The sequence below is a fragment of the Pan troglodytes genome, chromosome 15 (assembly GCF_028858775.2).
Source record: "Pan troglodytes isolate AG18354 chromosome 15, NHGRI_mPanTro3-v2.0_pri, whole genome shotgun sequence".
Taxonomy (NCBI): domain Eukaryota; kingdom Metazoa; phylum Chordata; class Mammalia; order Primates; family Hominidae; genus Pan; species Pan troglodytes.
Window position 1 is genome coordinate 67,957,545 of NC_072413.2, and position 22,720 is coordinate 67,980,264.

The window sequence follows — 22,720 nt, forward strand, 5'->3', positions numbered from 1 at the left end:
GATTGGTGACCTCTAAGGCTTTTTCCAGTCCATCAGTTCTGAAATTTTATGATTGCTTGGATATTGGGATTCCAGTGTCCTGTGCTGTTATTAACTAGCTTTGAACAAATAACTTCTGCTCTCTGTACCTCTCCTATAAAAGATTTGCACACAGGGTGGCTTTGAGGCCCAAGTGAGATAATGCATAGACCTTTGATGGTGACTGAGAAGCCATCATGAAAGTGGAAGGTGGTATTTTTTGCGTTGGACATGGCACCTGCGGGTGATAGTTGTCTATATGTGTTGTTCATCTGTCAGCCCCATTTCTCTCTTTGCTTTCTTCCCCTTTGCTCCCTGACTTGCTTTACCCCCAGGAGCTGAGGTTTCTCTGCTCATTGGTTGCTCACCTGCCTTGTTGGGAGTGGTAGCCTGCCACATCCTTCCAGGTGTTCAGAATTTGGGCTAATGTTGAAGATTAGCAGGATTAAAATAATTCAGATCTGTCTTTATCTGGATGGGGGTTGGCCTGAAATATACCACTAGGCTGTTTATGTAAAGGGCTTCTTGCCAAAAATATTAAAGTGTATGAGGCAGAGATGAAACTTACTTATCTAGGAACACACTGCCTTAAAGGACCTTTGAGACCCCTAGTTACATTCTTTTTTTTTGGAGACGGAATCTCACTTTATTGCCCAGGCTAGAGTGCAGGGGTGTGATCTTGGCTCACTGGAACCTCCAACTCGTGGCTTCAAGCAATTATCCTGCTTCGGCCTCCCGAGTAGCTGGGATTACAGGCATCTGCCGCCACGCCTACTAATTTTTGTATTTTTAGTAGAGACGGGGTTTCACCATGTTGGCCAGGCTGGTCTCGAACTCCTGATCTCCAGTGATCTGCCTGCCTCGGCCTCCCAAAGTGCTGGAATTACAGGCATGAGCCACCGCACCTGGCCCCGCTCCCCCTGGTTACATTCTACCGTACAGTTGCAATATAAGCAGAAGGTAACCTCACTTAGGTTGATGAGTAAACACTTTTTGTCCCTTAAGGAGGAGCCATCTGTTGACACTTCAGCCTTCCTAGGATGCTTCGGAGTGGGATAGGAGCAGATTTCACTGTTTGTATCTGTACCTTTTGGGCCAGAACAACCATGAGTTTTGAGAACTGCACAGGGAGATATTTGAAATAGCCAATTGCCTCATGGATCCTCTTGGCCCTGGGTTTTCTGAGATTAAGTCTAAAAGTTGACCAACTTGAGGCTCTTAGGGAAAAAGGAAGGGTATTACTTATTAATTTAAAGGATAAATCTGCAAGGGAGGAAGCTAAGCCAGGTAGAGTTTACATCTTGATCATGTATATAGAAACCATCAATTCAAAGAATTTACACCCTGATCGCTTTTCTGCAAGAAACGTTTCTCTCCTCTGCTGGCAATAGAACTATTTCTATGTGAAAACAAACATCTCCTTCTTGCACCCAAACCTTTGCAAACGTTTTGCTGACTTTAGACTGCCACTTCCCCTCAGGCTGCTCAGAATAGGATGTTCTTTTGTCCTCATCAGATAATCTGACTCTGGCATTTTTGAGTGTACAGATAGTTTGCTAAAATATAACACAATGATAATAAAAATAAATAGCTGAAAGTTAACTGGGCACTTACCCTGTGAGCTAAGTGTTTTATTTACATTATCAAATTGAATTCTCTTAACAACTAAGATAAGTATTATTGTCATGATTATCTTCCCTTTTTAAAAAGATACAGACAGACCGAGGCTTAGTGTGATTGAAAAGCTTTTCAAGGCTGCAGAAGGAGTTAAGTGGCGGAGCTGGGAGGTGCTGGAAGGCCGGCTGCAGACTGTCTCCATGTAACTTCTTTTTCTGCAAGAAGTCACCTTGAAAACTCCCTAGACAACTTAGAAACAACCTCTCATTGTGGAATCATGGGCTGATTCACTCGGGGCTCCTTCAGCTAAGAGCTTGTGCTCGGCCACTTCCCTCAGCTCCTGGATCTGAGACCTTGCTCGGGTCTTCTGTGCCACCCTTTGCCCATGGCTGTCCCCACACCTGCGGCACACCTGGGGTAGGTGTGCCATTATTGTATACCCCAGCCCTCACAGGCACATGGCAACAATTCCTCATTTGATTTCAGTTTTATAGGACTTGGAAGGAGCTCCCAGCCTGGGATTTTGTAATCTGGGCTCTCTACTTTGGAGCCTGGACTGAGAAAAATGCTGAGGGCTCTGGGGAGAAAGGAGCTGTGTTTGGGCCTCTGGGCCAGCCGGGAGCTGGGAGACAGTGTTCATGTGCCCACTGGGATACAATGGGCACACTCAGTGAGAATGTGGCCCTTGGGACCCTCTGAGCCCACAGGTCAGATTATATCCCCAGAAACAAAGCTTTGGGCTTAGCCTCTTACTCATGAATTTGCTTCTGTCCCCACTAGCCTTTGCTGGCACTCTGTGCATGCTTGAGAGGAGGCAGCTTTTGAACCAGCCCGTTCTCTGCAGCCTGCTTAACTGCAGTGCCTGGCTCCCGCAGCACAGCACTGGGCCAGAGACACAGCCTCGGGCGATGGACTTGAGGGCACAGTCCTCATGGAGACAGAGGCCTACCTTGGCCATGGGAGTCAAGGGCCCTGGGAGTGAGTCAGCGTGGCCATTCAGCTCCTGGGACATGTTTCCCCAGAGGTGATTATTGGCCAAGGAGGAGAGAGCAGCCTGCCAGGCTCCATTAAATTGCTGCCACTGGCAAGGAACTGTCTTTAGGAAATATCCCCTGTAGGGTGGATGGAGTCTGAAGGGATCAACTCCACATTTCCAGCAGCATTTCCCACCCAAGTCTGTGGAGGTTACTAGAGGAGATCTGGCCCTGGAAAAGGCCAGCTTGCCAGGCATTTCTGGCATAGCTGGGAACAATCCTCACCACCGCCACTCCATATCCAGCCTTCGCTGGGTGCCAGACAATGGACTTCCTTACCTTCAGGTTTCACGTTGTTATCCCCATTTTATAGATGGGCTCAAAGAGCTGAGCGATGTATCTAGTTCATAACTGGCTGGACCAGGATTCAAATCCAGGTCTATCTGGATTTTTTTCCATTCCACCATTAAGGCTCCTCAGAAAGTAGCGTTGACCTGACCCCAAGATATTGCTCTTGGATGAACATTTTGGGTAGCAACCATGGCCATGAGATGAAGTGGGCGTGGGACATGGTACTGGGGTAAAGGCATTGACCAGAAGACCCGAGCAGGGTCTCAGATGCAGGAGCTGCGGGAAGTGCCTCATTTATACAGCATGCACCTTCGTGGTAGGAACAAGGTTCCCCCTATCTTGTCTTATCCTTGATTTCTGTCGATAGGTCCATAGCGAAACAACTTATCTTGGGGAAAATGATGGTGTTTGGTGCCCACACGAGAGCAGAAGCCTTTCTACAGCTTTTCTGCCTTTGTGATAACTTTTGGATTTCACCAAGGCTGTCAGATGTCTCCTCTCACTGCTCCCTTCCATCCCTTACCACTCAATTTGTATGCTATTACTGTCTAGCCTTGATTTCAATATGTCCTTGATTTCAAGAAGCACATTTTCTTCACACCTTAATATCTTTGCAATTGGCACACGTCTTGTAATTGAGATCTACATTTAATGTAGTGGGGTTGTTTAAATTGACATTGCATTTTTATAATTGATGGAGACCAAGAATTGAGAAAATATGATAATGGATGCCTTTATTCAACCCATCAATCACCTACAATGAATGTCAGGCATTATGTTAGGTTCTGGGAATGTAGAAATAACTAGCATGCAGTCCCTGAGGTCACGATCTTGAGAGGGGGGAATGGACTGGATGAATCAACAGCTAGAGCTCACAGTGATAAAGGCTGTGATTTTGGGGGCCCCAGGGTGTGTGGGAGGATCAGAGGAAGGAGGCAGGGGAGGCTGGGACTGCTTTGAGGAGGTGTATCACAAAGGAGGAGGGGAATACGAGGGATTAGGAGTGGGTGGGAGATGGGTTGGGGAAGGGCATTCCAGACAAATGGAATGGTTGGAGCAAACAAAGGCTCAGAATCAGGAGAAACTAGAATGTGTTTGGGAGCATCAGAGGGTTCTGTGGCCAGAGTGGAGGGTGTGTGCTGGGACATGGGCATGAAATGAGGCTACGGGAATAGATGGAGGCAGATCACAGAGGACCTTGTGCATACCAATGAGTTTCATCTCTATCCTAGATCCCAACGCGAATCACTGAAGGATTCTAAGCAGGGAAGTAGGCCTTAATGTGTGTTTAGGAACTCCAGATTGAAAGCAGGATAGTGGGGTGGGGCGGGAGGCGGTGGGTAGGGTGACAGCTACTGGAAGAGAAAGAAGAGCTACCCTGAAGGATGAAAAAAGCCTCATTCCTTTTTGCTATTCCCTGGCAGGCAGACCTGATCTTGGAGGCTTGAGGAAGATCACACAGTGGTGCAGTGGGGCATCTAGAAATAAAACCTGCAGGTTTTACCCTTGCCTTAGTCCCGTCATGTGTGCCCCATCTCAAGACAGTCACAAGATCAATAGGCAAGCTGATCTATGAATGGATGCTAGGAGAAGCTAGACAAAGAAGAAAAGCTTACCACTTGTCTCTGCTTGTTAAAGAAATGTCATTTCAATCTGCAGTGGTGTCATTCCAACTTGTACTTGCCAAATTAGTTCAAGGATTAGAATTTTTGACTGGGTGCGGTGGCTCACGCCTGTAATCCCAGTACTTTGGGAGGCCGAGGCAGGTGAATCACTTGAGGTGAGGACTTCAAGACTACCCTGGCTAACATGGCGAAACCCATTTCTACTAAAAATACAAAAATCAGCCGGGTGTGGTGGTGCACGCTTGTAATCCTACTTGGGAGGCTGAGGCAGGAGAATGGCTTGAATCCAGGAGGCAGAGGGTGCAGTGAGCTGAGATCATGCCACTGCACTCCAGCCTGGGTGACAGAGTGAAACTGTGTCTCAAAAATAGGGTGGGTTAGAATTTTTTACAGTTGGATGGGAGCGTATGCCAGTGCTAGAGAAAACAAATGTACAGGTATTGGTGAGAAACATCTCAGGAAAAACACAGTATAATACAGGTATTAAGTGTGAAGAGGAATAAGAGAGAAGCGGGTAAAATGCTGTCGTTTGCATGGGAGTCCCACAGCAACCATGTACCCAGTGCTGTTCACTGACTGGACCACCCATGAGAGACACTCTGGAGACAGATGTGGGGATGAGAGGTGGAAGATGCTCTTTCACCGTATGGGTGATGCTTTGAAAGGGGTTGGAGATGAGTCTTGATATTGTGACCGAGACTTATGGTTTTCTTCCCTTTTCACTTCCCTGAACAGGTGCAGTGCCATACTTACACTGGGTACTGCTGGTGTGTCACCCCGGATGGGAAGCCCATCAGTGGCTCTTCTGTGCAGAATAAAACTCCTGTATGTTCAGGTACCGTAGGGAGGGGCGGAAAGAATGAAAAGGGTTGGAGAGAGACCCGTTGGTTGGTCTCCTGCATCTTGTGGGAGAACCTTTAGAAGGTTGATGGTGGTGATGAACCTTTTTCTAGATCAGGGAGGATTCTACTCTAACATGCTTGCTCGGAAGTCAGCAAATGATAAGGCATGACAGTGTATGCCATGTGTGTGTATTTACGGATTTTGAGTTTAGATTTTTGGTTCAATGCTCTCCTTCTAAGCACTGGCTGTAATCTCATAGAGCTGTGGTGGCATATGAGTTACTAGCTTTTGTGCTGATTCTGATTGCTAGTGGCTCTTGAAGTGCTTTATTGAGTTGGATTTTGAGACCACCTGGGAGCTCAGCATCCAAGGCTGTAGTTATCTATTAGTGATGTCTGTCATGGGATCAGGAGAGAAGAATGGTGGCTTCTGTGTCATATACTCACCACCCCTGAAGAATGTAATGTAGAGAAATGGAAAATTTTCGTAACAGTGGCCCTTAAATCTGACTGATCAACAGCAATGTCTGGGAAATTAAAGAGAACCCAGATATCGAGGCTTCCTCTTGTATATTCTGATCCAGGAGGCCTGGAGGGAGACCTGAGGTCCTTGTTTTTATGAAGTCTCTCAGGTGATTCTGATGATTAGACAAGTTAGCAAACTATTGCTTTATAGTGATCCATTGGGTTAGGCCATAGCAAAAATTAAGTCCTTTCTATTCCCAACTTAATAAACATAGAGAAATTGTGCTTTTTAGGTCCATTTCATGGGATTGTGGATTAGGGATTTTTACAAGCCCCACAGTGTCCACCTCCATTCAGATGGTAAAAGACTCTGAGTCGCTCCCTTAATTCACTATGTGGCTCAGCTCTCTCAAAAAAGCCTGTCTCACCCATCAGCTGATTCATATTTCTTCATATCTGTGTGCATAGGGTTTTATTGATTTACTTATTTTTCATTTTAAGTGCAAAGTATAAAACATTATGCTAAAACCTATGGGAAATTCCAAAGGCTGACAGTCTTGCTATCATAGCTTTTTCTACTTGCTCTGTTACATGAAGGAAAAAGAAAGTGGAAAGGGCTATAAGAATCTACATCAGGAAACCCAAATTTACAGGTCAAAAAGGGAAGTTTACTTTATTTGTGGTTTACATGGAAACTAGAAACCTTAATTGGGGTTGGGGTAGGGAGGTACAGGAATTAGCCCTCCTTTCAAATGACCTGGAAAGTTTCATTTAAAGCAAACAAACGACTAGAAACAAGCCATGCAGGATAATATGTTTGAATTCTCACAAAACTGGTATATGGAGAAGGAGTATGACATGGATTAGGGAAATAGAGATTCTTTTCTTTTGGCGGGACTCCACAGATGCCCTTCTGTGCATGGGCTGGTTGTACCCTGCCTGTGTGAGGCTGGACCTCAGCAGAAGACAGGTGCCACAGGGTCAGGACTGGAGGAGGGGATGTACAGAGCACCCTAGTATATGCAGGGCAAATGCTTGGGCAAACATACCTGCTACCCGCTCCTGGAGGAACAGGCTGTGCCTAGAAAATTGTTTCCATGCCTTAGACTATTTTGGCCCATTCAGTACAATTGGGCCAACAATTTTCTACTTAATGCAGATGGAAAATCGCTGATTTCCTGTCCTAACCAGCAAGGGATGTCAATCATTGCCTTTGCAGTAAAAGGGAGTTTCTTTTCAGTTGGCCTTGCTGACTGAATATGGCTCCAAACATGGAACTGGTGAGAAGTTGGGGAGATGGGGGTGTAAAGGTGAGGGGCAGATATTGGAATATTCAACTAGGGAGTTATATGAGTGTGGAATTTTGTAAAAATGTGGTCAAGACTGTTGCCAGGGAACCTAGAAATCATAGTTCATCTTAACAGTGCTGGGTTATCAGTGACATTGATGTTAAACAAACCCCACTCAACATGTGTATATGTACTAACATTGTATATAATATCCTTAGATGTGTATACAATACATATATACATGACCATATGCTCATAACATCAGGTTTTGCCAACTCTTTGAAAGAAACCAACCACAATGCATTCTGAGTGGCTATGTTTTTGTTTCCCTTCTCACCCAAGGTTCAGTCACCGACAAGCCCTTGAGCCAGGGTAACTCAGGAAGGAAAGGTGAGTGGAGTTTTATGCTTTATCTAAATGTTTGCTTCCAAAGGTGGTCCAAGCAGGATTTCTTAGATGAGATAGAAGGAGCCTGGGGTGAAAGCCTAAGGTGTCCCGCAGAACATCTTCTCCATTCTTATTCCATGTTTCCTCTCTGAAGCACCCGAGGTAAGTAAGGCTCATACAGTGATGGACACCAAGCTCCCAGAATTCCCAAGGGAGGTGACTGAGTATAGAGCCCAGAGCTGGGAAGCACCTTTAGAATGTGAGCCCTAGGAATATTGGTTCCCTGGGGAGCTCGGTCAATCAACTACCAGTGTAGCCAGCATTAAACCAGAGAGGATGAGGAAGGTAGGGTGCCCAAGTCTGCCCTTGGCTCTCTTGTTGTGTAAGCACATTTGGGCATTTTTCCCCCCTCGCTGATGCTCCTTCATAATTGTCCCAGCACATCCAGATTCTCTTCACTAAGGCGAGGCTGGCTTTGTGGGCATGCGACCTGTGCAATTGTTATCCTGAAATTCTGAATAATTCTGTCTTTGAGTCTGATGGGACAGTGAAGATGTGAGTGAGTGGAGGAGAGACACGTCATATGAGTGTCTGCTGAACCTTGTCACCTCATTAGCACAAAGTTTTTGTGAGGTGTACTATGTGGCTTCCATAGCATGCTTAAAATTTTAATTTTTCTTTATCTAGGACAATACTAAGTAGCAAGTTAAAATAACACCATGACAAGGTAAGAGAGAGAGACTATGGAATAAAGGACAAAGTTTTGTATTTTAGTGCCTTTAATGGCACTTTTCCCTGCTTTTTGAACGAAAGGCCCTGCATTTTTACTTTACACTGGGCCCCACAAGTGACATAGCTGGCATCTGTCTGAGGGCTGTTTATTGGACAAGCCAACATGAGCAATAGGTCCCTGGAATATGCCGACCATAGTTTTTAGCATGGAAGACAGTTGGAGGCTTAAGATTCACTGCCACTGACCTCCAGGACAGCATATGTGCAGAGCTGGTAGTTGAATGGAAAGCAAGTGTGCATTTCATCTCGTGTGCAGCCTCTCCAGGACTCCCATCTCAGGCTGAGTTTGAGGCTTCCCACCTGCATCTAGGCCTTGGAAACTACATGCTCATCAGGGCCCATGTGGAGCCTTGGGCTTGCTGAGGGTCATTGTGAAGTTCACAGGCTTGTCCTGCACACACAGTTGCAGGGAGACCAAGGTAAAGCCCTGGGCCCTGCCTCCAGTGCTTATGCCATGGGATGGGAAGAAGAGGCGAAGTCACCCACTCTGAATGCAGGAGATAAGGATCTGGAGAACCTGCTGCTCCCAAATGCAGGTGCTCCAAGAAGATGTGGAAGTGGAACAGGTGATACCACCACCCACCAGAAAACAGGGACCAATGGGCCAGATGGGCTACTGCTCTTTCCCTGGGCAAAAATGAGAAAGTGGTTGGAAAGGGAAGTAAGTGCTTCTTCAGGTCCTTCCCAGGGCATGAGGAGACTACCATAAGTGTGGGTGGTTCCCTCCTAGGTGGGAAAGTGGGGAGAGAATCTACAAAGACCTGAAATCACCAGTGCTGTGAGTAGTGTGTGTTTACTGGGATTGGAAAAGGAAGATGCCTTCAAGTTTTCTATTGCGTGTATGTGTGTGTGTTGTTTTTTTTCTAGCAGAGCATTTTTAATTTTTATCTTTTAGAGAAAAGATCTCACTATGTTGCCTAGGCTTGCCTCAAACTCCTGGGCTCAAGCAATTCTCCCACCTCAGCCTCCCAGGTAGCTGGGACTACAGGCATGCACTGCTTTTAGTTTTGCCTGTTGCAATGGAAATCTTCAGGAACATCACCTTTATTCCTGGGCATGAGGTCCTGGTAGTAGGAAAGAAAAATTGGCAATCATGCAAAACTGACCACCCAGATTCCCCTCCTCCAAAGGGAGCTGATTGTATGATGCTGAATAAAGTGCACACACACTAAACAACTGCCAGCCATGGGATTCTGGTTCTTAAACTGGACAAAAAGTGCTTTCCAGGGGGATGTGGTTTGCACCCTGTGGACAACAATGACAGACAGACCCATGGTCATCCCAGGCTCTCACTGGTCCAGCTGGAAGTGGGGGGGTGAGGGTGGCTGGGGATGTCAGTTTACAGTCAACAGTGAGCACCCTTTGTTCCCTTTTACAGTCAAGCAGTGAGTACCATTTGTTCCTTTTTAGCTCTAGGGTCAGCTTCCAGAGCCAAAAGAGGGTAGAGGAGCCTGGTTCCTCCAGGGGCAATGCAGGAAATGGGGGATAGAAACTGAAGCCTTCATCTCAGAGGGATAAGCTGCTCTCAGTTCCCAGCTCTTTACTCCCTTGCCCTGGATGGGTCCCTTCCTCCAAGATGGCTCTGCAGAGGCTTCCTCTTTGGTGCAAAGGTCAGGACAAGGCTCTGGTGGGGAATGCTAGGACTCATTCTCCCCTGGAGTCTTAAATCCTATTTAGTGGCCTCTCTTTCCCTGTACTTTGAAGGATCCGATTAGGTGTTGGATCCTCTTCTCTTTGTCTGCTATGGGCAGCGCAGTGAAGAGCAGGTTTGGGCCACCTGTAGGACGCCACACCTGAAGCCACACCTGTCCAGGAAGCTGGGGTTTGAATGGGGACAGGGTGCGAGAGGGCATTAGTAATATCCTGTGTCGACTAGCCAAGGTTCCTCTTTCAGCTGCCACTTAAGAATGGAATGTGCTCTGGAAGGCAGCAGGTGGGAAGACACAAAGGCCCCTTGTCTGAGCTTGTGCCCGCACGTGGCTTCTCCTAGGAGGCATCTATTTCCCTGAGGCCTGCTGCAAAGAGGTGCTGGGTCTGCACCCTTGTGCAGGGTGATGGGTATGGCCAGAAAAGAGGTGGGGCCAGAGGTCTGGAGGTGTGAGTGGTGGGGGACGGCAGGGCAAGGACGGGACCCGGGACCCAGCCTTCTCTTTCCCTAGCCTCTTGCCTTTTTGAATATCCTCCACTGACCGGCCTGGGAGGGATCGGCTGTCCCTCCCAGGCTGGAAGGAATGAAAAGATGTATTGTGTGACCACGGAGAGTCTGGTCGCCAGCCAGGAATTAGTTCTCTGAAGGAGAGGAGGAGAAAGGCAGAGCAGAAGGAGGCTGGGGGAGGAGGCCCAGAGAGATAGCAGGAGGAAGGGAGGAGGGAGAGAGGCTGGGTGGTCACAGCCGTTTGGTCTAAGACAGGAGGCCTGAGTGGCTGTGGCTCCTGGATCCACAGGTGTGAGGCCCCAGGGAAGAAGTGGGGGAAGGAGGGGGAGGCACTGTTATCTTACCCAGATGCACGTGCTCCAGGAGGGGAGGAGGGTCAAAACTTCAGACTATTTACTTAATCCCTTGGAATGTCCTTTCCTCACTCTGTTCTTTGGGCCCCTTGTGTTTAACGAACTCCTTTATGGGCACATGTGTGGTAATTAACAAATGCAGTGTAGGTCCTGGACCATGTGTTTGAGTTTCAAATATCCATTGATCTGGGGCAATCCCATCCTGGCTGCCCCCTCCCCTTCTTCTCCTTTGGTCCTGGCCCTTAAAGAGAGACGTGTGTGTGTTGTGTGTGTGGGAGAGGGGGACGGTGCACATGTGCATTCACATGTGTTTTATGGATGCTACAGAGGAATATCAGAAGAGAGGAAGAGGGCCCCAAACAGCCCCTTTAGCTCTGAAAATGCACTGCTAAAACAGTTGAAGGCTGAAGAAGTAGAGATAGAGGTAAAGTTTTGGTTTTCACTGGAGTCATCCAAAGGAAAGTAGATTGGAAGCAGAATGGTTTCAGAGATCAAGAACTTATCCTGCAGCAGCTTTACCTGGCTGTACCAAGGCCTATGGATTTTTCTGATGTGACTCTTTTTGGGGTCTCAATGCTAATTACTATAGGTGATTTGAGGAGCTTCCAGGATAACTGAACACAGGTTCAGGGGCTGGCCCTGCCCTTCATTGCTTGTGAAGTGCAAGGAGGGAAGGAAGTTCTTAGCCTCTGGTGGGGTGAAGGGGGGCAGTGGTGAAGAGTGATTAAATGAAAGGATATGGAAAAGCACTTGTGAAATGATTTCTGGCAGTTCTCTGTGAGCTTTTGACTTCTGAGTGCCCAGAGCATCAGAGGCCATGGGGTGATGCTGTGATAAATGGCAAGTGAAAGTTTAGGGTCACCAGGAATTTTCTGCGGTTTGCCTTTTTCCCATAAGAAGTCTGGGAGTTAGTTGTTTAAGGAAAGTAAGAGAAAAATAAAAATACTAATATACTCTGCTAAACTTTTCTGCATGGGCTTCTGTATTTGTCAAGCTAGTCTTGGAGAGGGGCAGAACTTCAAAAATCCAACCCAGCTTTAATTTGCAGAGTTTAAAAAGAAGATCTCCCACTGGCTGTTCCATAGTATGTGCTCCAAGTAAAGAGTGAGTCATATTTATTTCTCCAAGGTCCCTGTCTGTATCTCTATTTTTAGAGCTGGGTCTACAGGTTGTTGCCAACTTGGAGACCTTGTCACTCAAGCAATGGATGGAGCAGCTCTGAGGGGCAGGCTTAGGACAGAGGCAATGGCTGGCAAACATCCCAGACGAAGGGGACTGGGTGGCCCCCCAGCCTCAGCCCTCATAAGGTGTTAACACACCTGAAGGAGGGGTGCTTCATTGCCCTGAGCCTGGCAGAGCCGTGTTGGGCTGGCTGTCGAGGGACATTCCACATGTGAAATGTCACCCCTGCTCACATGACTTAAATCTCTTCCCGACTACCTCTTTTTTCTCTTCCCCTAGCAACCACGGGGGTGTGGGAGGCTGAATCTGTAGCTGATCTCTTAGCATTGCCATCAGGTGGGCTGGGCTGGGTTTGAATGGAGATGGGCAGCTGACGACCTCCATGCTGTTGGCTTCTGCTCACATGGCTTTTCTTGGAGAAGGATTCTCTCTGATTCTGTGCCTGCTGAAACAGAACTGTGCCTGAGCAGCTCCAAGCCTGAGAGAGGCAGCTCATTTGCTTTCTGGTTCTCCGAGCCGCCTCCACCAAGCCTGGAATGTTCATATACCAGCTTCGCAGAGGTCAGTTTCAGAAGGGGTGTGCTTGCATGCTCACACATGTACCACATCTCCCTCCTTCCCATAGCTAACTGCTCCGCCAGCTTGGCTCCAGCTACTCAACCGCCTCCATTTTGGCCCGTATTCCAGGGTCTCTGAAGAAAAGTTTATGCATGAACAGCACTAGACTGAGAGTTTGATTTCCTGCCATATCCTCATCTCCAAGGATTGGAGAGAGAATAAGATTTAGGGATCTGGAAAAAGCCTCTTAGACATAAATTCATTTGAATCCCTGGTGTTATTAGTAACCATTGATATTTTATGCTTGGTGCTTTTACTCAGCAAATATTTATGGAGAACTTACTAAATGTCAGGCTTGTTATCGTCACTAAGGACCCAGGGATGAGTATAACAGTACGAGTCCAGGCCTCACCTCCTGGAGCTCACATTCTAATTGTTCTTAGCCTTTTATGATGGAGGTTATTCATCTTCAGGTGGAGGAAAACCTCCAGCGGAGCAACAGGCTTCTGTAAGCTCTGGGAAGTTGCCACCTCTGCAGGGGAGGGAAGGCAGATGGCCCCTCCAAACAACCCTGTGTGGTAGCTCCTGTAGCCAGAGCCTCTAGGGAAAGCCCCTTGGAGCGGGTGGCCTGAGCTGAGCAAAGCCCTCTGCCAGGTTCCTGAGCCCTCTGACTAGTGCCTTTGTGGGGCCACTGAAGTCCAGGTGAGAGGGCTCAGAGCTTGTCAGGCCAATGAGAGTATGTTCATTTGCTCCCTGCTCCCGGCCTAAGTTCCAGTGTGGCACAGCAGCTTGCAGAGAGGTAGGGATATGGGCACATAGGTGGACAGGCCTTGGGCCTGCTTCTGACCCCTGGTCTCCAGCTCAGAGGGCCACAGAACTCGTGTGGTAAAGGCCGAGGAACTGTCACTCTCAGGTTCCATTGCAGTGATCCTGTGCTCGCAGAAAGAAAGATGTGAGATTCAAGGGCTGATTATTCTCAAGTTTCTTCGGAAAGGCAATGGAACTAGAATAGCTGAAACAATTTTGAAAAAGAAAACTAAAGTGGGAGGAACCATTTTATCTGATTTTAAGATGAATAAAGCTAGAGTTCTAGAGATAGTGTGGTATTTGTGGAGTAACAGATGCATAAATCAATGGAACAGAATAGAGGACCCAGAAACATCTGGGTCCACAAACAAATGGTGCTCTAGCAATTGGACATCCACAGACCAAACAAATAAAATTAACAAATCGACCCCAAAGCCTCAACCTAAACCTCAGACCTGATATGAAAATGAATTCAAAATGGATCGTAGACTTAAATGTAAAATGTGAAGCTATTAAAACTTTTAGAAGAAAACAAGAGAAAATCTTCACCACCAAAAACATAATCTAGAAGATAATATATATAAGTTGAACTTTAAAATTTGCTCTGCAAAAAGTGCTGTTAGAGAATTAAAAAAAAAACTACAGCCTGAGAAAAAATATTTGCAAACCGTCTATCCAACATAGGACTCATATCTAGAGAATATAAACAACTCTTAAAGCTTAGCAGCTAAAAAACAGTTTAATTAGAAAATGGTGGCCTGGCATGGTGGCTCACACCTGTAATCCCATCACTTCGGGAGGCTAAGGTGGACAAACCACTTGAGGCCAGGAGTTCAAGACCAGCCTACCCAACATGGTGAAACCCTATCTCTACTTAAAAAAAAAAAAAAAAAAATACAAAAATTAGCCAGGCATGGTGGCACGTGCCTGTAATCCCAGCTACTCAGGAGGCCGAGGCAGGAGAATCACTTGAACCCAGGAGGTGGAGGTTGCAGTGAGCTGAGATCGTGCCGCTGCACTCCAGCCTGGATGACAGAGCGAGACTCCATCTCAAACAAACAAACAAATAAACAAAAACAAAAAATTAGCCAGGCATGGTGACGTGCACCGGTAATCCCAGCTACTCGGAAGGCTGAGGCAGAAGAATTACTTGAACCCAGGAGGTGGAGGTTGCAGCAAGCGAGATCATCACTCCAGCCTTGGTGATGGAGTGAGACCCTGTCTCAAAAAAAAAAAAAAAAAAAAAAAGAAAAAAATTGGCCAAATGCACAAATAGACATTTCACCAAGACAGACAAACAGAGGGCAAATATGCACACAAGAAGAGGCTCAGCATCATTAGCCACAGGAAATGCAAAATAAGTCCATGGCAGGATGTCACTACATATCTATTAGGAGAGCTAAAAGAAAAAGTAGTGTCAACACCAAATGATAGTGAGGCTGCCGAGAAACTGGACCTCTCATACATCGCTGGCAAGAATGTAACATGGTACAGACACACTGGAAAAATACTTTGGAAGTTTCTGAAAAACAACTAAACATGCATATACCATGTAATCCAGCAGTTGCACTCCTGAGCATTTATTCCAGAGAAATGAAAATTTATGGCCACACACACAAAAAACCTGTACACGAACAAGAAGCAGCTTTATCTGTAATAGCTGAAAGTAGAAAAAAAACCCCAAATGTCCTTCAGTGGATGAAACAAACTGTGGCACAGTAGTACTGCCCTACCCACGGCCAACCATGGTCTGAAAATATTCAATGGAAAATTTCAGAAATAAACAATTTGTAAGTTTTAAGTTGTGAGCCATTCTGAGTAGTGTGATGCAATCTCACACTGTCCTGCTCCCTCCCATCTGGGATGTGAATCATGACTTTGTCCAGCATACCCATGCTGTGTACCCTCCCTGTCACTTGGGGCCAGCTCTGTTATCAAGTGGATAGATTGCAAAATGAAGAAGGATGAATACAGTACAATCAGAAATTCTGAGAGATAGACAATATTCATATAACTTTTATAAAAGTACATTGTTATAATTATTCTATTTTATTACTAGTTATTATTGTTCATCTATACTTTGCCTAATTTATAAATAAACCTTTATCATAGGTATGTATGGGGAAAAAACAGGATGTATAGGGTTCGGTTCTATCCGCGGTTGAAGGCATCCACTGGGGGTCTTGGAAGGTATCTGCTGTGAGTAAGGTGGGATCCCCTATCCATCTATACCCTGGAAAAATACTCAGCAATAAAAAGGAATGAATTGTTGATATATGCAACCACAACTTGAGTGGATCTCAAGGGCATTATGCAACATGAAAAGAGCCCATTTCAAAAGGTTGTATATTGCATGATTCCATTTATATAACAGTCTAGAAATGACAGCATTATAGAGATGGAGAACAGATTAGTGGTTGCCAGTTGTGAGGAATGGGGTGGAGGAGGGAAAGTGTGACAGTAAAAGTGGCACAAGGGAGATCTTTGTGCTGATGGAATAGTTCTCGGCTGATGGTGGTGGTGGTTACCTGAGTCTACACGTGGATAAAATTGCAGAGAACGATACGCACAAATGAGTGCATTTAAAACTGGTAGAATCTGAATAAGGTCCATGGATTATATGAATATCAGTGTCCCAATTTTGATTTTTTACTAATTATTCCACCCAGATAATTAAAGAGCTTACCCATATCATTATGCTAACTATAAAGCCGTTACCATTGGGGGAAACTGGGTGAGGGGTACACAGGACCTCTCTGTATTATCTTTGCAACTTCCTGTGAATCGATAATCATTTCAAAATAAGAAGTTAAAAAAACATTAGCCAAGTCTTCTGTGTGAACCCAGCCCTGACCAGGCTCCTCTGCTGCCAGTGCTTCCTCTTCCTCTTCTGTCCCCAGTTTGCCTTTTCCCCAGCCTTCTGTTTTTGCTCTTCTTCAGCTCAAGGATGTGAGAACTGCCTGCAAAAAGGCAGCTTTCAGCTTGTTTTCACTTCTTTTGGGAGGGAACATGCAGGTAGGTATATGGAATATAAAACACTGACCTCCTGCTTTGGAAAGAACCTGACATGCCCGACCACTTCTGCTCCTACAGATCAGAATCAGGACAGTTCACCATCCATTTCTGAGCCTCGCTGGTCATGGCGCATGCATCTCAGGAAATGTTGAGGTGGCCTAGCATTCCATCCTCCTCTGGGTCTGATTCAGGGCAGGCTCTTAAGGGACTTTTGCAAACAGACACTGTTGTCTCCTTACGATGCCCAGAATGAGTTGTCTCCACTTCCACATTGAGCCTCAGAATCACATGTGGAGGGGGATGGTGGCTCTGGCATAAATGTGGTCCCTTCAAAGCAAGAACCTTCCAGCACTTCTACCAGGCTGAAGTTTATCTCCATGTCTTTTTCAAAGATGGACAATGGCAGCCTGAAAGAATATGAGGGAGGGTCACCAGTGATGGACATGGTTTGGGGAGAGCCCAAGAATTGAAGGGGACTTGGGATTGTTGACAGACCTTCCACATCTCAGAATGGGGGAAGTGGTTTCTTTTTTCCTCATTCTCCAAGGCTTCTCAGTCTCAGAGACCCCAAGAGATGCCATTAATACAGATTCCTCCTCTGGCTCCTTTGAGACATTTGCTTTTGAAGGACCTGGAAGAGAAAGCTCTTTGTATGTGGCCAGAATAAACTCATTGTACACCCAAACAATTAACTCCTCAATGGACTTGCCAGCCCCTTGAAAGGCCTGGCCCTGCGTCCCTGGACCTCTTGGGCTCTATTCAGTCCCTTAAGCACACCAATGTTTTTGGGTTTTTGTTTTGTTTTGTTTGTTATTCTGAAAAGTCTTTCCCTGAGAATAGTCTGAGCGGATCAACATTGTCCTCAGCCTGGCATTTATCTCTCCTCGCCAGCGAATGTCAATCAGGAATCAAAAAGCCAAACAGAGGAGGCTTTGAACGGTGTCATCGGGGGTCGAAGTGACTTCCAGCTGTCTGTGCGTGGGCCAGGCCTTCTCGCAGGGCAAGGAATTGTGCTGTCACACAAACCCACTGTCTGTATAGGCTCACAGAGCCCATGCGGGGGCTGCAACTTTCTGGGGCTGCACCTGCAAGGACAAGGCGTGACTGGGGGTTGGGGAATCTCCGGAAGCCAAATGCCAGGGCTCTGGGACCAGGCAGTTTCCAAAGCTGCTTGCTGCCTCTGGGACCTTGATCAAATCACTTACTTGCATTGTTATTCAATTCTCTTTTTATCTGCCTGGTTTCTCCCTCCGCCCTGGCTGGTGGTGAGAATAGATGAGGAAAGCTACCTGCCAGGAACTGATTGTTGCAAAATGTGGTAATACTATTATTACCGTTGCTCTTGACATCCTCCTTGAGAATTCTTTCAGTTTGCCTTATTTGTTGTTTGTTTTCATGTTTCCAAATTTGCCTTTTTTCTCCCTCCCTGTAAGAAAAAGGATAATCTTTGAATTGGCTTTTTTTTTTTCAGTGTTTATCCTCTTCCTTTTAATATGGAAGATTATTATAGTATTAAAGAGAAATACTCTCTGAGGTCCAAAAGAATCACGAAGAATATACACCAAACATCATCACATGCATATACAGATTCAGATACATTTTTCTTTAAAACAGTGGAAGAGTCTTCCCCCAAATTAAGGACCACTCAAATAATCTAGCTGCTGTTGCCTCATGATTTATTTGTGATGACTTGGGCACACCTCCCTTTTTGTTTTAACAGCTTTATTGAAGTATAGTTTACATACCGTAAAATTCACTCATTGTAAATATACAACCCAATGAATTTAATAAATTCATAGTGTACAATTGTCACCAGAGAACATCTCCATCACCCCAAAAAGCAACCTTGAACCCATTCACAGGTATTTTCTACTCCTACCTGTAGCTCTAGGCACCCCCAGATCTGTTTTCTGTGTCTATAGATTTAGCCTTACTAGACATTTCATATAAATGGAATCATATAACATGTGATATTTACATCTGGATTTTTATACTTAGCATAATGTCTTTGAGATTCTTCATCTACATTGTCACATGTATTAGTTATTCATTCCTTTTAATTGCTGAATAGTATTCTATCATATGGATATATCACAATTTATCTATTCACCAGTGGACAGACATTTGGATTGTTTTCAGTTTGAAGCTTTAATGAATAATGCTGCAGTGAATATTTCTATACATGTCTTTGTGGGGGCATGTTTTTATTCTCCTAGATGGATTCTAGGAGTGGAATTTTGGGGTTAAAAGTTGATGTTTAGCTTTTTAAAGAGACTGTCAAACTCCTTTCCAAAGTGGATGCCCAGTTGTACATTCTCACCAGCAATGAACAAGGGTTCCATTTCCTCCACATCCTTACCAACACTTAATATTGTCTATCTTTTTATTTTAGCCATTCTAGTGGCTGTTTAGAAGTATCTTGTTGTGGTTTTAATTTGTACCTTCCTAATGATTAACAATGTTGGATATCTTTTCATGTATTTATTAGCCATCTGTATCTCTTCTTTGGTGAAATGTCTGTTAAAATATGTTGTCCATATTTAAATAAGGTTGCTTGTTATTGAGTTGTAAGGTTTACCTTATTTTCAATTTAAAAACTTTGATAGGATTTTAATTTTGTAAACCCAATTTTAAAAGTAAGCAGTTGAATAAGATGGTTTGCACTCATGGAATTATAGATGCCCTTTAGGCCTTTAAAGTGTTTTACACCTACACAAAAAAGTGTCCCGAGATTTTGTAGGCAGGTGTCCTTCAATTTTAGAAGAGGATATTGCTATCCAGAGAAGTAAAAGGAGGGGCTCAACTTATCCAGAGTAAACTTATTACATGTGAAGGGGGATTTGGAGTGTGACTCCCCTTAAGACTGGGAGGCAGGAGCACATATAGAAACCTTGTTCTCTCCCCAGTGCCCAGTGTGGGGCCTGGTGTTGCTCCAGGGCTTGCCTGGAAGCAGAACTGATGTAGACCTTGGACCTAGGCCTTGGACTTGTGTTTGGTAGAAGAGGTGCTCTTATTTGCTGGGTCAGAAGCCAGGAGCCCAGGTGCCCGGAGATGATGGTTAGAGGGTGCTGTTCGCTTTGGCTTGGCTTCCCAGCCTTTGAGCATGCTGGATTTCACAGGTGGTTCCTGGCAGCAGGGCATCTTGTCTTTTCTCACTTCATAAAGATTTCCATTTAGGACCTCCCCGTGGCAGAGCAGCTGTATCTCTTCACCCTCAGTGACCCTACCCTGCAGGAAGATTCCTTCCCTGCACGTGGCTTTATGCCTCATGGGCTTCTCTGACTACATCTGGGAAATCTGCGGAGGTCCTTGACCTGCAAAAGGGCAAAGCTTCCCCAAAAAACCTTTTTGCCCTACTTGAGTGCAGACCTTCTTTGCTGATGGCTGGGCCCGATGGGCAGTCCAAGATTTTCATCTGGATGATGGGAGAAATAAACAGAATGTTTTCAGTTGTCTTGCTCCAGAGAAGAGATACAGTTCTTGTAATATGGGAGGATTTTCATACCTACATTGAATATTAAAATATTACATAAGCCATATGCACTTGAGTTCTCATTATCATCCCTCCTGGAATGTTTGATTTTTCACTTTCCCTTTGTTAGCCTGTAAGACTCCTAAAATGAAGCCACCCTGTGTCGAAGGGCTGAGCACACTGTGCTGGACTATTTAGACTGTGAACTCTGTATCTGGCAGGCACAACCAAATGTGCATTGCAGCTGCCAAAAGACTCAATTCAGTGGCTCATTGAATTCAATGGAAAGAGGTGTTAATAGAGTCAGGGGAAGTGATGCTATTAAAAAAATGACATTGTGTGGCTCTGTTCTGTGTTTATTCTCCCTCAATGACTTCCAGATCAAACTCACACAGTTTGGCATCAAAAGATGCCTGTTTTGGACTCCAGTTTGAGGCAAATAGTATATCCAGCATAGATACTCTTCTCTTCCTGCTACATCTCATTTCTTGGGATGATTGTCAGATAATTCAGGATCACTTTGGCTTCTGCAAGAGTTGGGTCTTGGTGTCAGTACATGAGAATAATATCAGGGTCAGGTGTCACCCGACTGTCAGCTCAGCTGCTGGCCTCAGCCTCTAGCAAGGGTTAGAGTCTCCATAGCTCTTGAATCTTAAGCTCCCAAGGGTGAGATGTTGATGCAAAAAGGAGATCAGGACTCTGTATTCTCTCTCCCTCCCCCAATAAGATGCACGAAAGTCGGCCAAAGGTACTGAGAGCTCCAAATGGTAGAGGGTTGTTATTATTGATGATCTGACTGGCGTCACAGAGACTATCTGAGAACTTGCAATCTGCATAAATAGTTAATGCTCAGAGAATATAGTGTTCCATCCTAAAAGACCTCTAAGAGGTCTTGAGAAGAGAGGGATGGTGTAATCATCAAACCACCTGAGACAACAGTGCTCTCCTTCCCTCCCCCCGTGGAGAGAAATCTCTTAAACTATATATCCTTAAGAGGGACAAAGATACCCTCTCCAAGCCTTCTCTAAGGGGGTAAAATTATTTCTTAGGGGATGAAAAACACTTACTCATTTTACATATGAAGCACAAATATATATACAGTTTCTTTGCATTATTAAAATTTCATTAGGGAGATGATTAGGAAAAAATTACCTAAAAATGCTCCTTAGATGAGTGATAATGGAAAAAAGGTTGAGAAATACTGCTATAAGCTAAGGGTTTTGGGGCCCTGATGAAAGAACTCAGAGTCCTGGAAGGTAAATAAAGTCTGCACTAACTCCTGACCTGCAGAGGTTCTTGCTGTGCAGAGAGGACTGCCAACACTATTAGAATGATAAGCATTAGGACTTTGTTACTGGGAGCTCCCTGCTCCAATCATCTATGTTAGAAATTTCAAAGCAAGTCTAGGGTGAATTCTGCAAAGTCCCATGTCCTCTCCCATTTTGCTTGCCCTCCCTCTTACTGGGAATTGGGGTGTTTGCTATTTCACAGTTAGAAGCATTCTAATGATTCCTGATTCTCTTCAGTTCCGTGTGCTGGAGAGAGAATGGTTCTTCCTGCCTTCTTATCTGTTTTAGGTGAAAGTGGAGAAACAGTGAGGACATTGGAAGGGAATAGCACACAGGTCTCTTGTTTTCCTTGAGCTCTTTAATCAGGGCCACTGAGCTGGTAGCTTTAGGGCAGGAAAGGAGCTGGGGACACCGTAATTTGATGCCATAAGGATTGCCAACCTTATCCTAACATGCCTGGCCATAACTCAGGGCTGAGGGGGAGATACTGCCTCCCAGTTTTCCTGCGGGAACAAGGGCCAGCAGAGTCATACTGGTATCCTCAGATTTGTGAGAAACGGTCCCCCAAAGCCACGAAGCTTTAGCTCCTTTCGTCCATGCCTTGGGATGGTGAACACACACCTGGATTTGTTTTGTTGTTTTGTCTCTCTATGGTTCTCTTTTCCTTCTTGCCCTTTTCTTCTTTTGTTTCTTTTTCTTTTTTCTCTTCACTGGGACTTGGCCGGGCCTTGTACAAACCCCAACCATTCAACAGTGCTGGAGAGTAGATAGTATTTACCTCAATAATGGTAGTCTCCTTTCGATTCTTTTTAACCCTCAATTCAGATGACGGGTCTAAGCCGACACCCACGATGGAGACCCAGCCGGTGTTCGATGGAGATGGTAAGATCTTGCATTACTTCTGATGTTCATTCTCCCACTCATTTTCAGGTTTGGGAAAAGTCTTAACGTTGGATGTTTGTTTAAGTTTTATTATTATTATTTTCTTTTTTAATTTCAATTTTTCCCAGTGTAAGCTGGGTTGTTTTAACCTTTTTAAAAAATGCAGATCCTCCCAGGAACTGGTACACTCTCCACTTCTGGAAGGGCCCTCTGTTCTCTCAGGCTTCCTGCCTGTCTCCTGGTGTCCAACAATAACACAGCCTGGACAGACCCTTGGAGCTGCCAAGACCCAGGAATCACAGCTGAGAAAGATAGTCAGGCCGGCAGTGTCCCTTCAGTAAATTAATTGGCACTTGCAAGTGTCCACTCTGTGCCTGGCACTGTGTGAGCCCCTCTGGGGGATGAAAAGGAGGTTTAGAGATGTAAACCTTTGCTGTCAAGACAGCTGCAACTCTTAGAGTGCTTTAAATTACGGGGTCTCCGTTCTTATTGTCATAGACATTTATGGAAGAAAGAGATCACCATGGTCTGGGGAAAGCTTTTGTGAAGAGCCAGGACTTGAGCTGGATCTTGAAAGTGGTGGGGAGGAGTCTGAGTGTTCCAGGCAGGGTGCTGGCATGGACAAGAGGGGAATGAGGTAGGGATGG

The 22,720-nt window shown here is 45.4% G+C and overlaps 1 protein-coding gene across 8 annotated transcripts in view; it reads left to right on the forward strand.

Moving 5' to 3' along the window:
- The window catches only part of SMOC1 (SPARC related modular calcium binding 1), a 149,284-nt gene that overhangs the window by 87,325 nt on the left and 39,239 nt on the right, over positions 1 to 22,720 (forward strand). For 4 of the 8 annotated variants that reach the window (XM_009428031.5, XM_009428032.5, XM_016926268.4 and 1 more), the window contains exons 4-6: positions 5,321 to 5,420; positions 7,524 to 7,571; positions 21,984 to 22,073. In XM_009428031.5, the coding sequence (XP_009426306.1) occupies positions 5,321 to 5,420; positions 7,524 to 7,571; positions 21,984 to 22,073 (238 nt within the window). The remainder of the gene's footprint in view (positions 1 to 5,320; positions 5,421 to 7,523; positions 7,572 to 21,983; positions 22,074 to 22,720) is intronic. The other 4 variants (XM_054666670.2, XM_009428033.5, XM_003952529.6 and 1 more) reach the window with 1 other exon arrangement.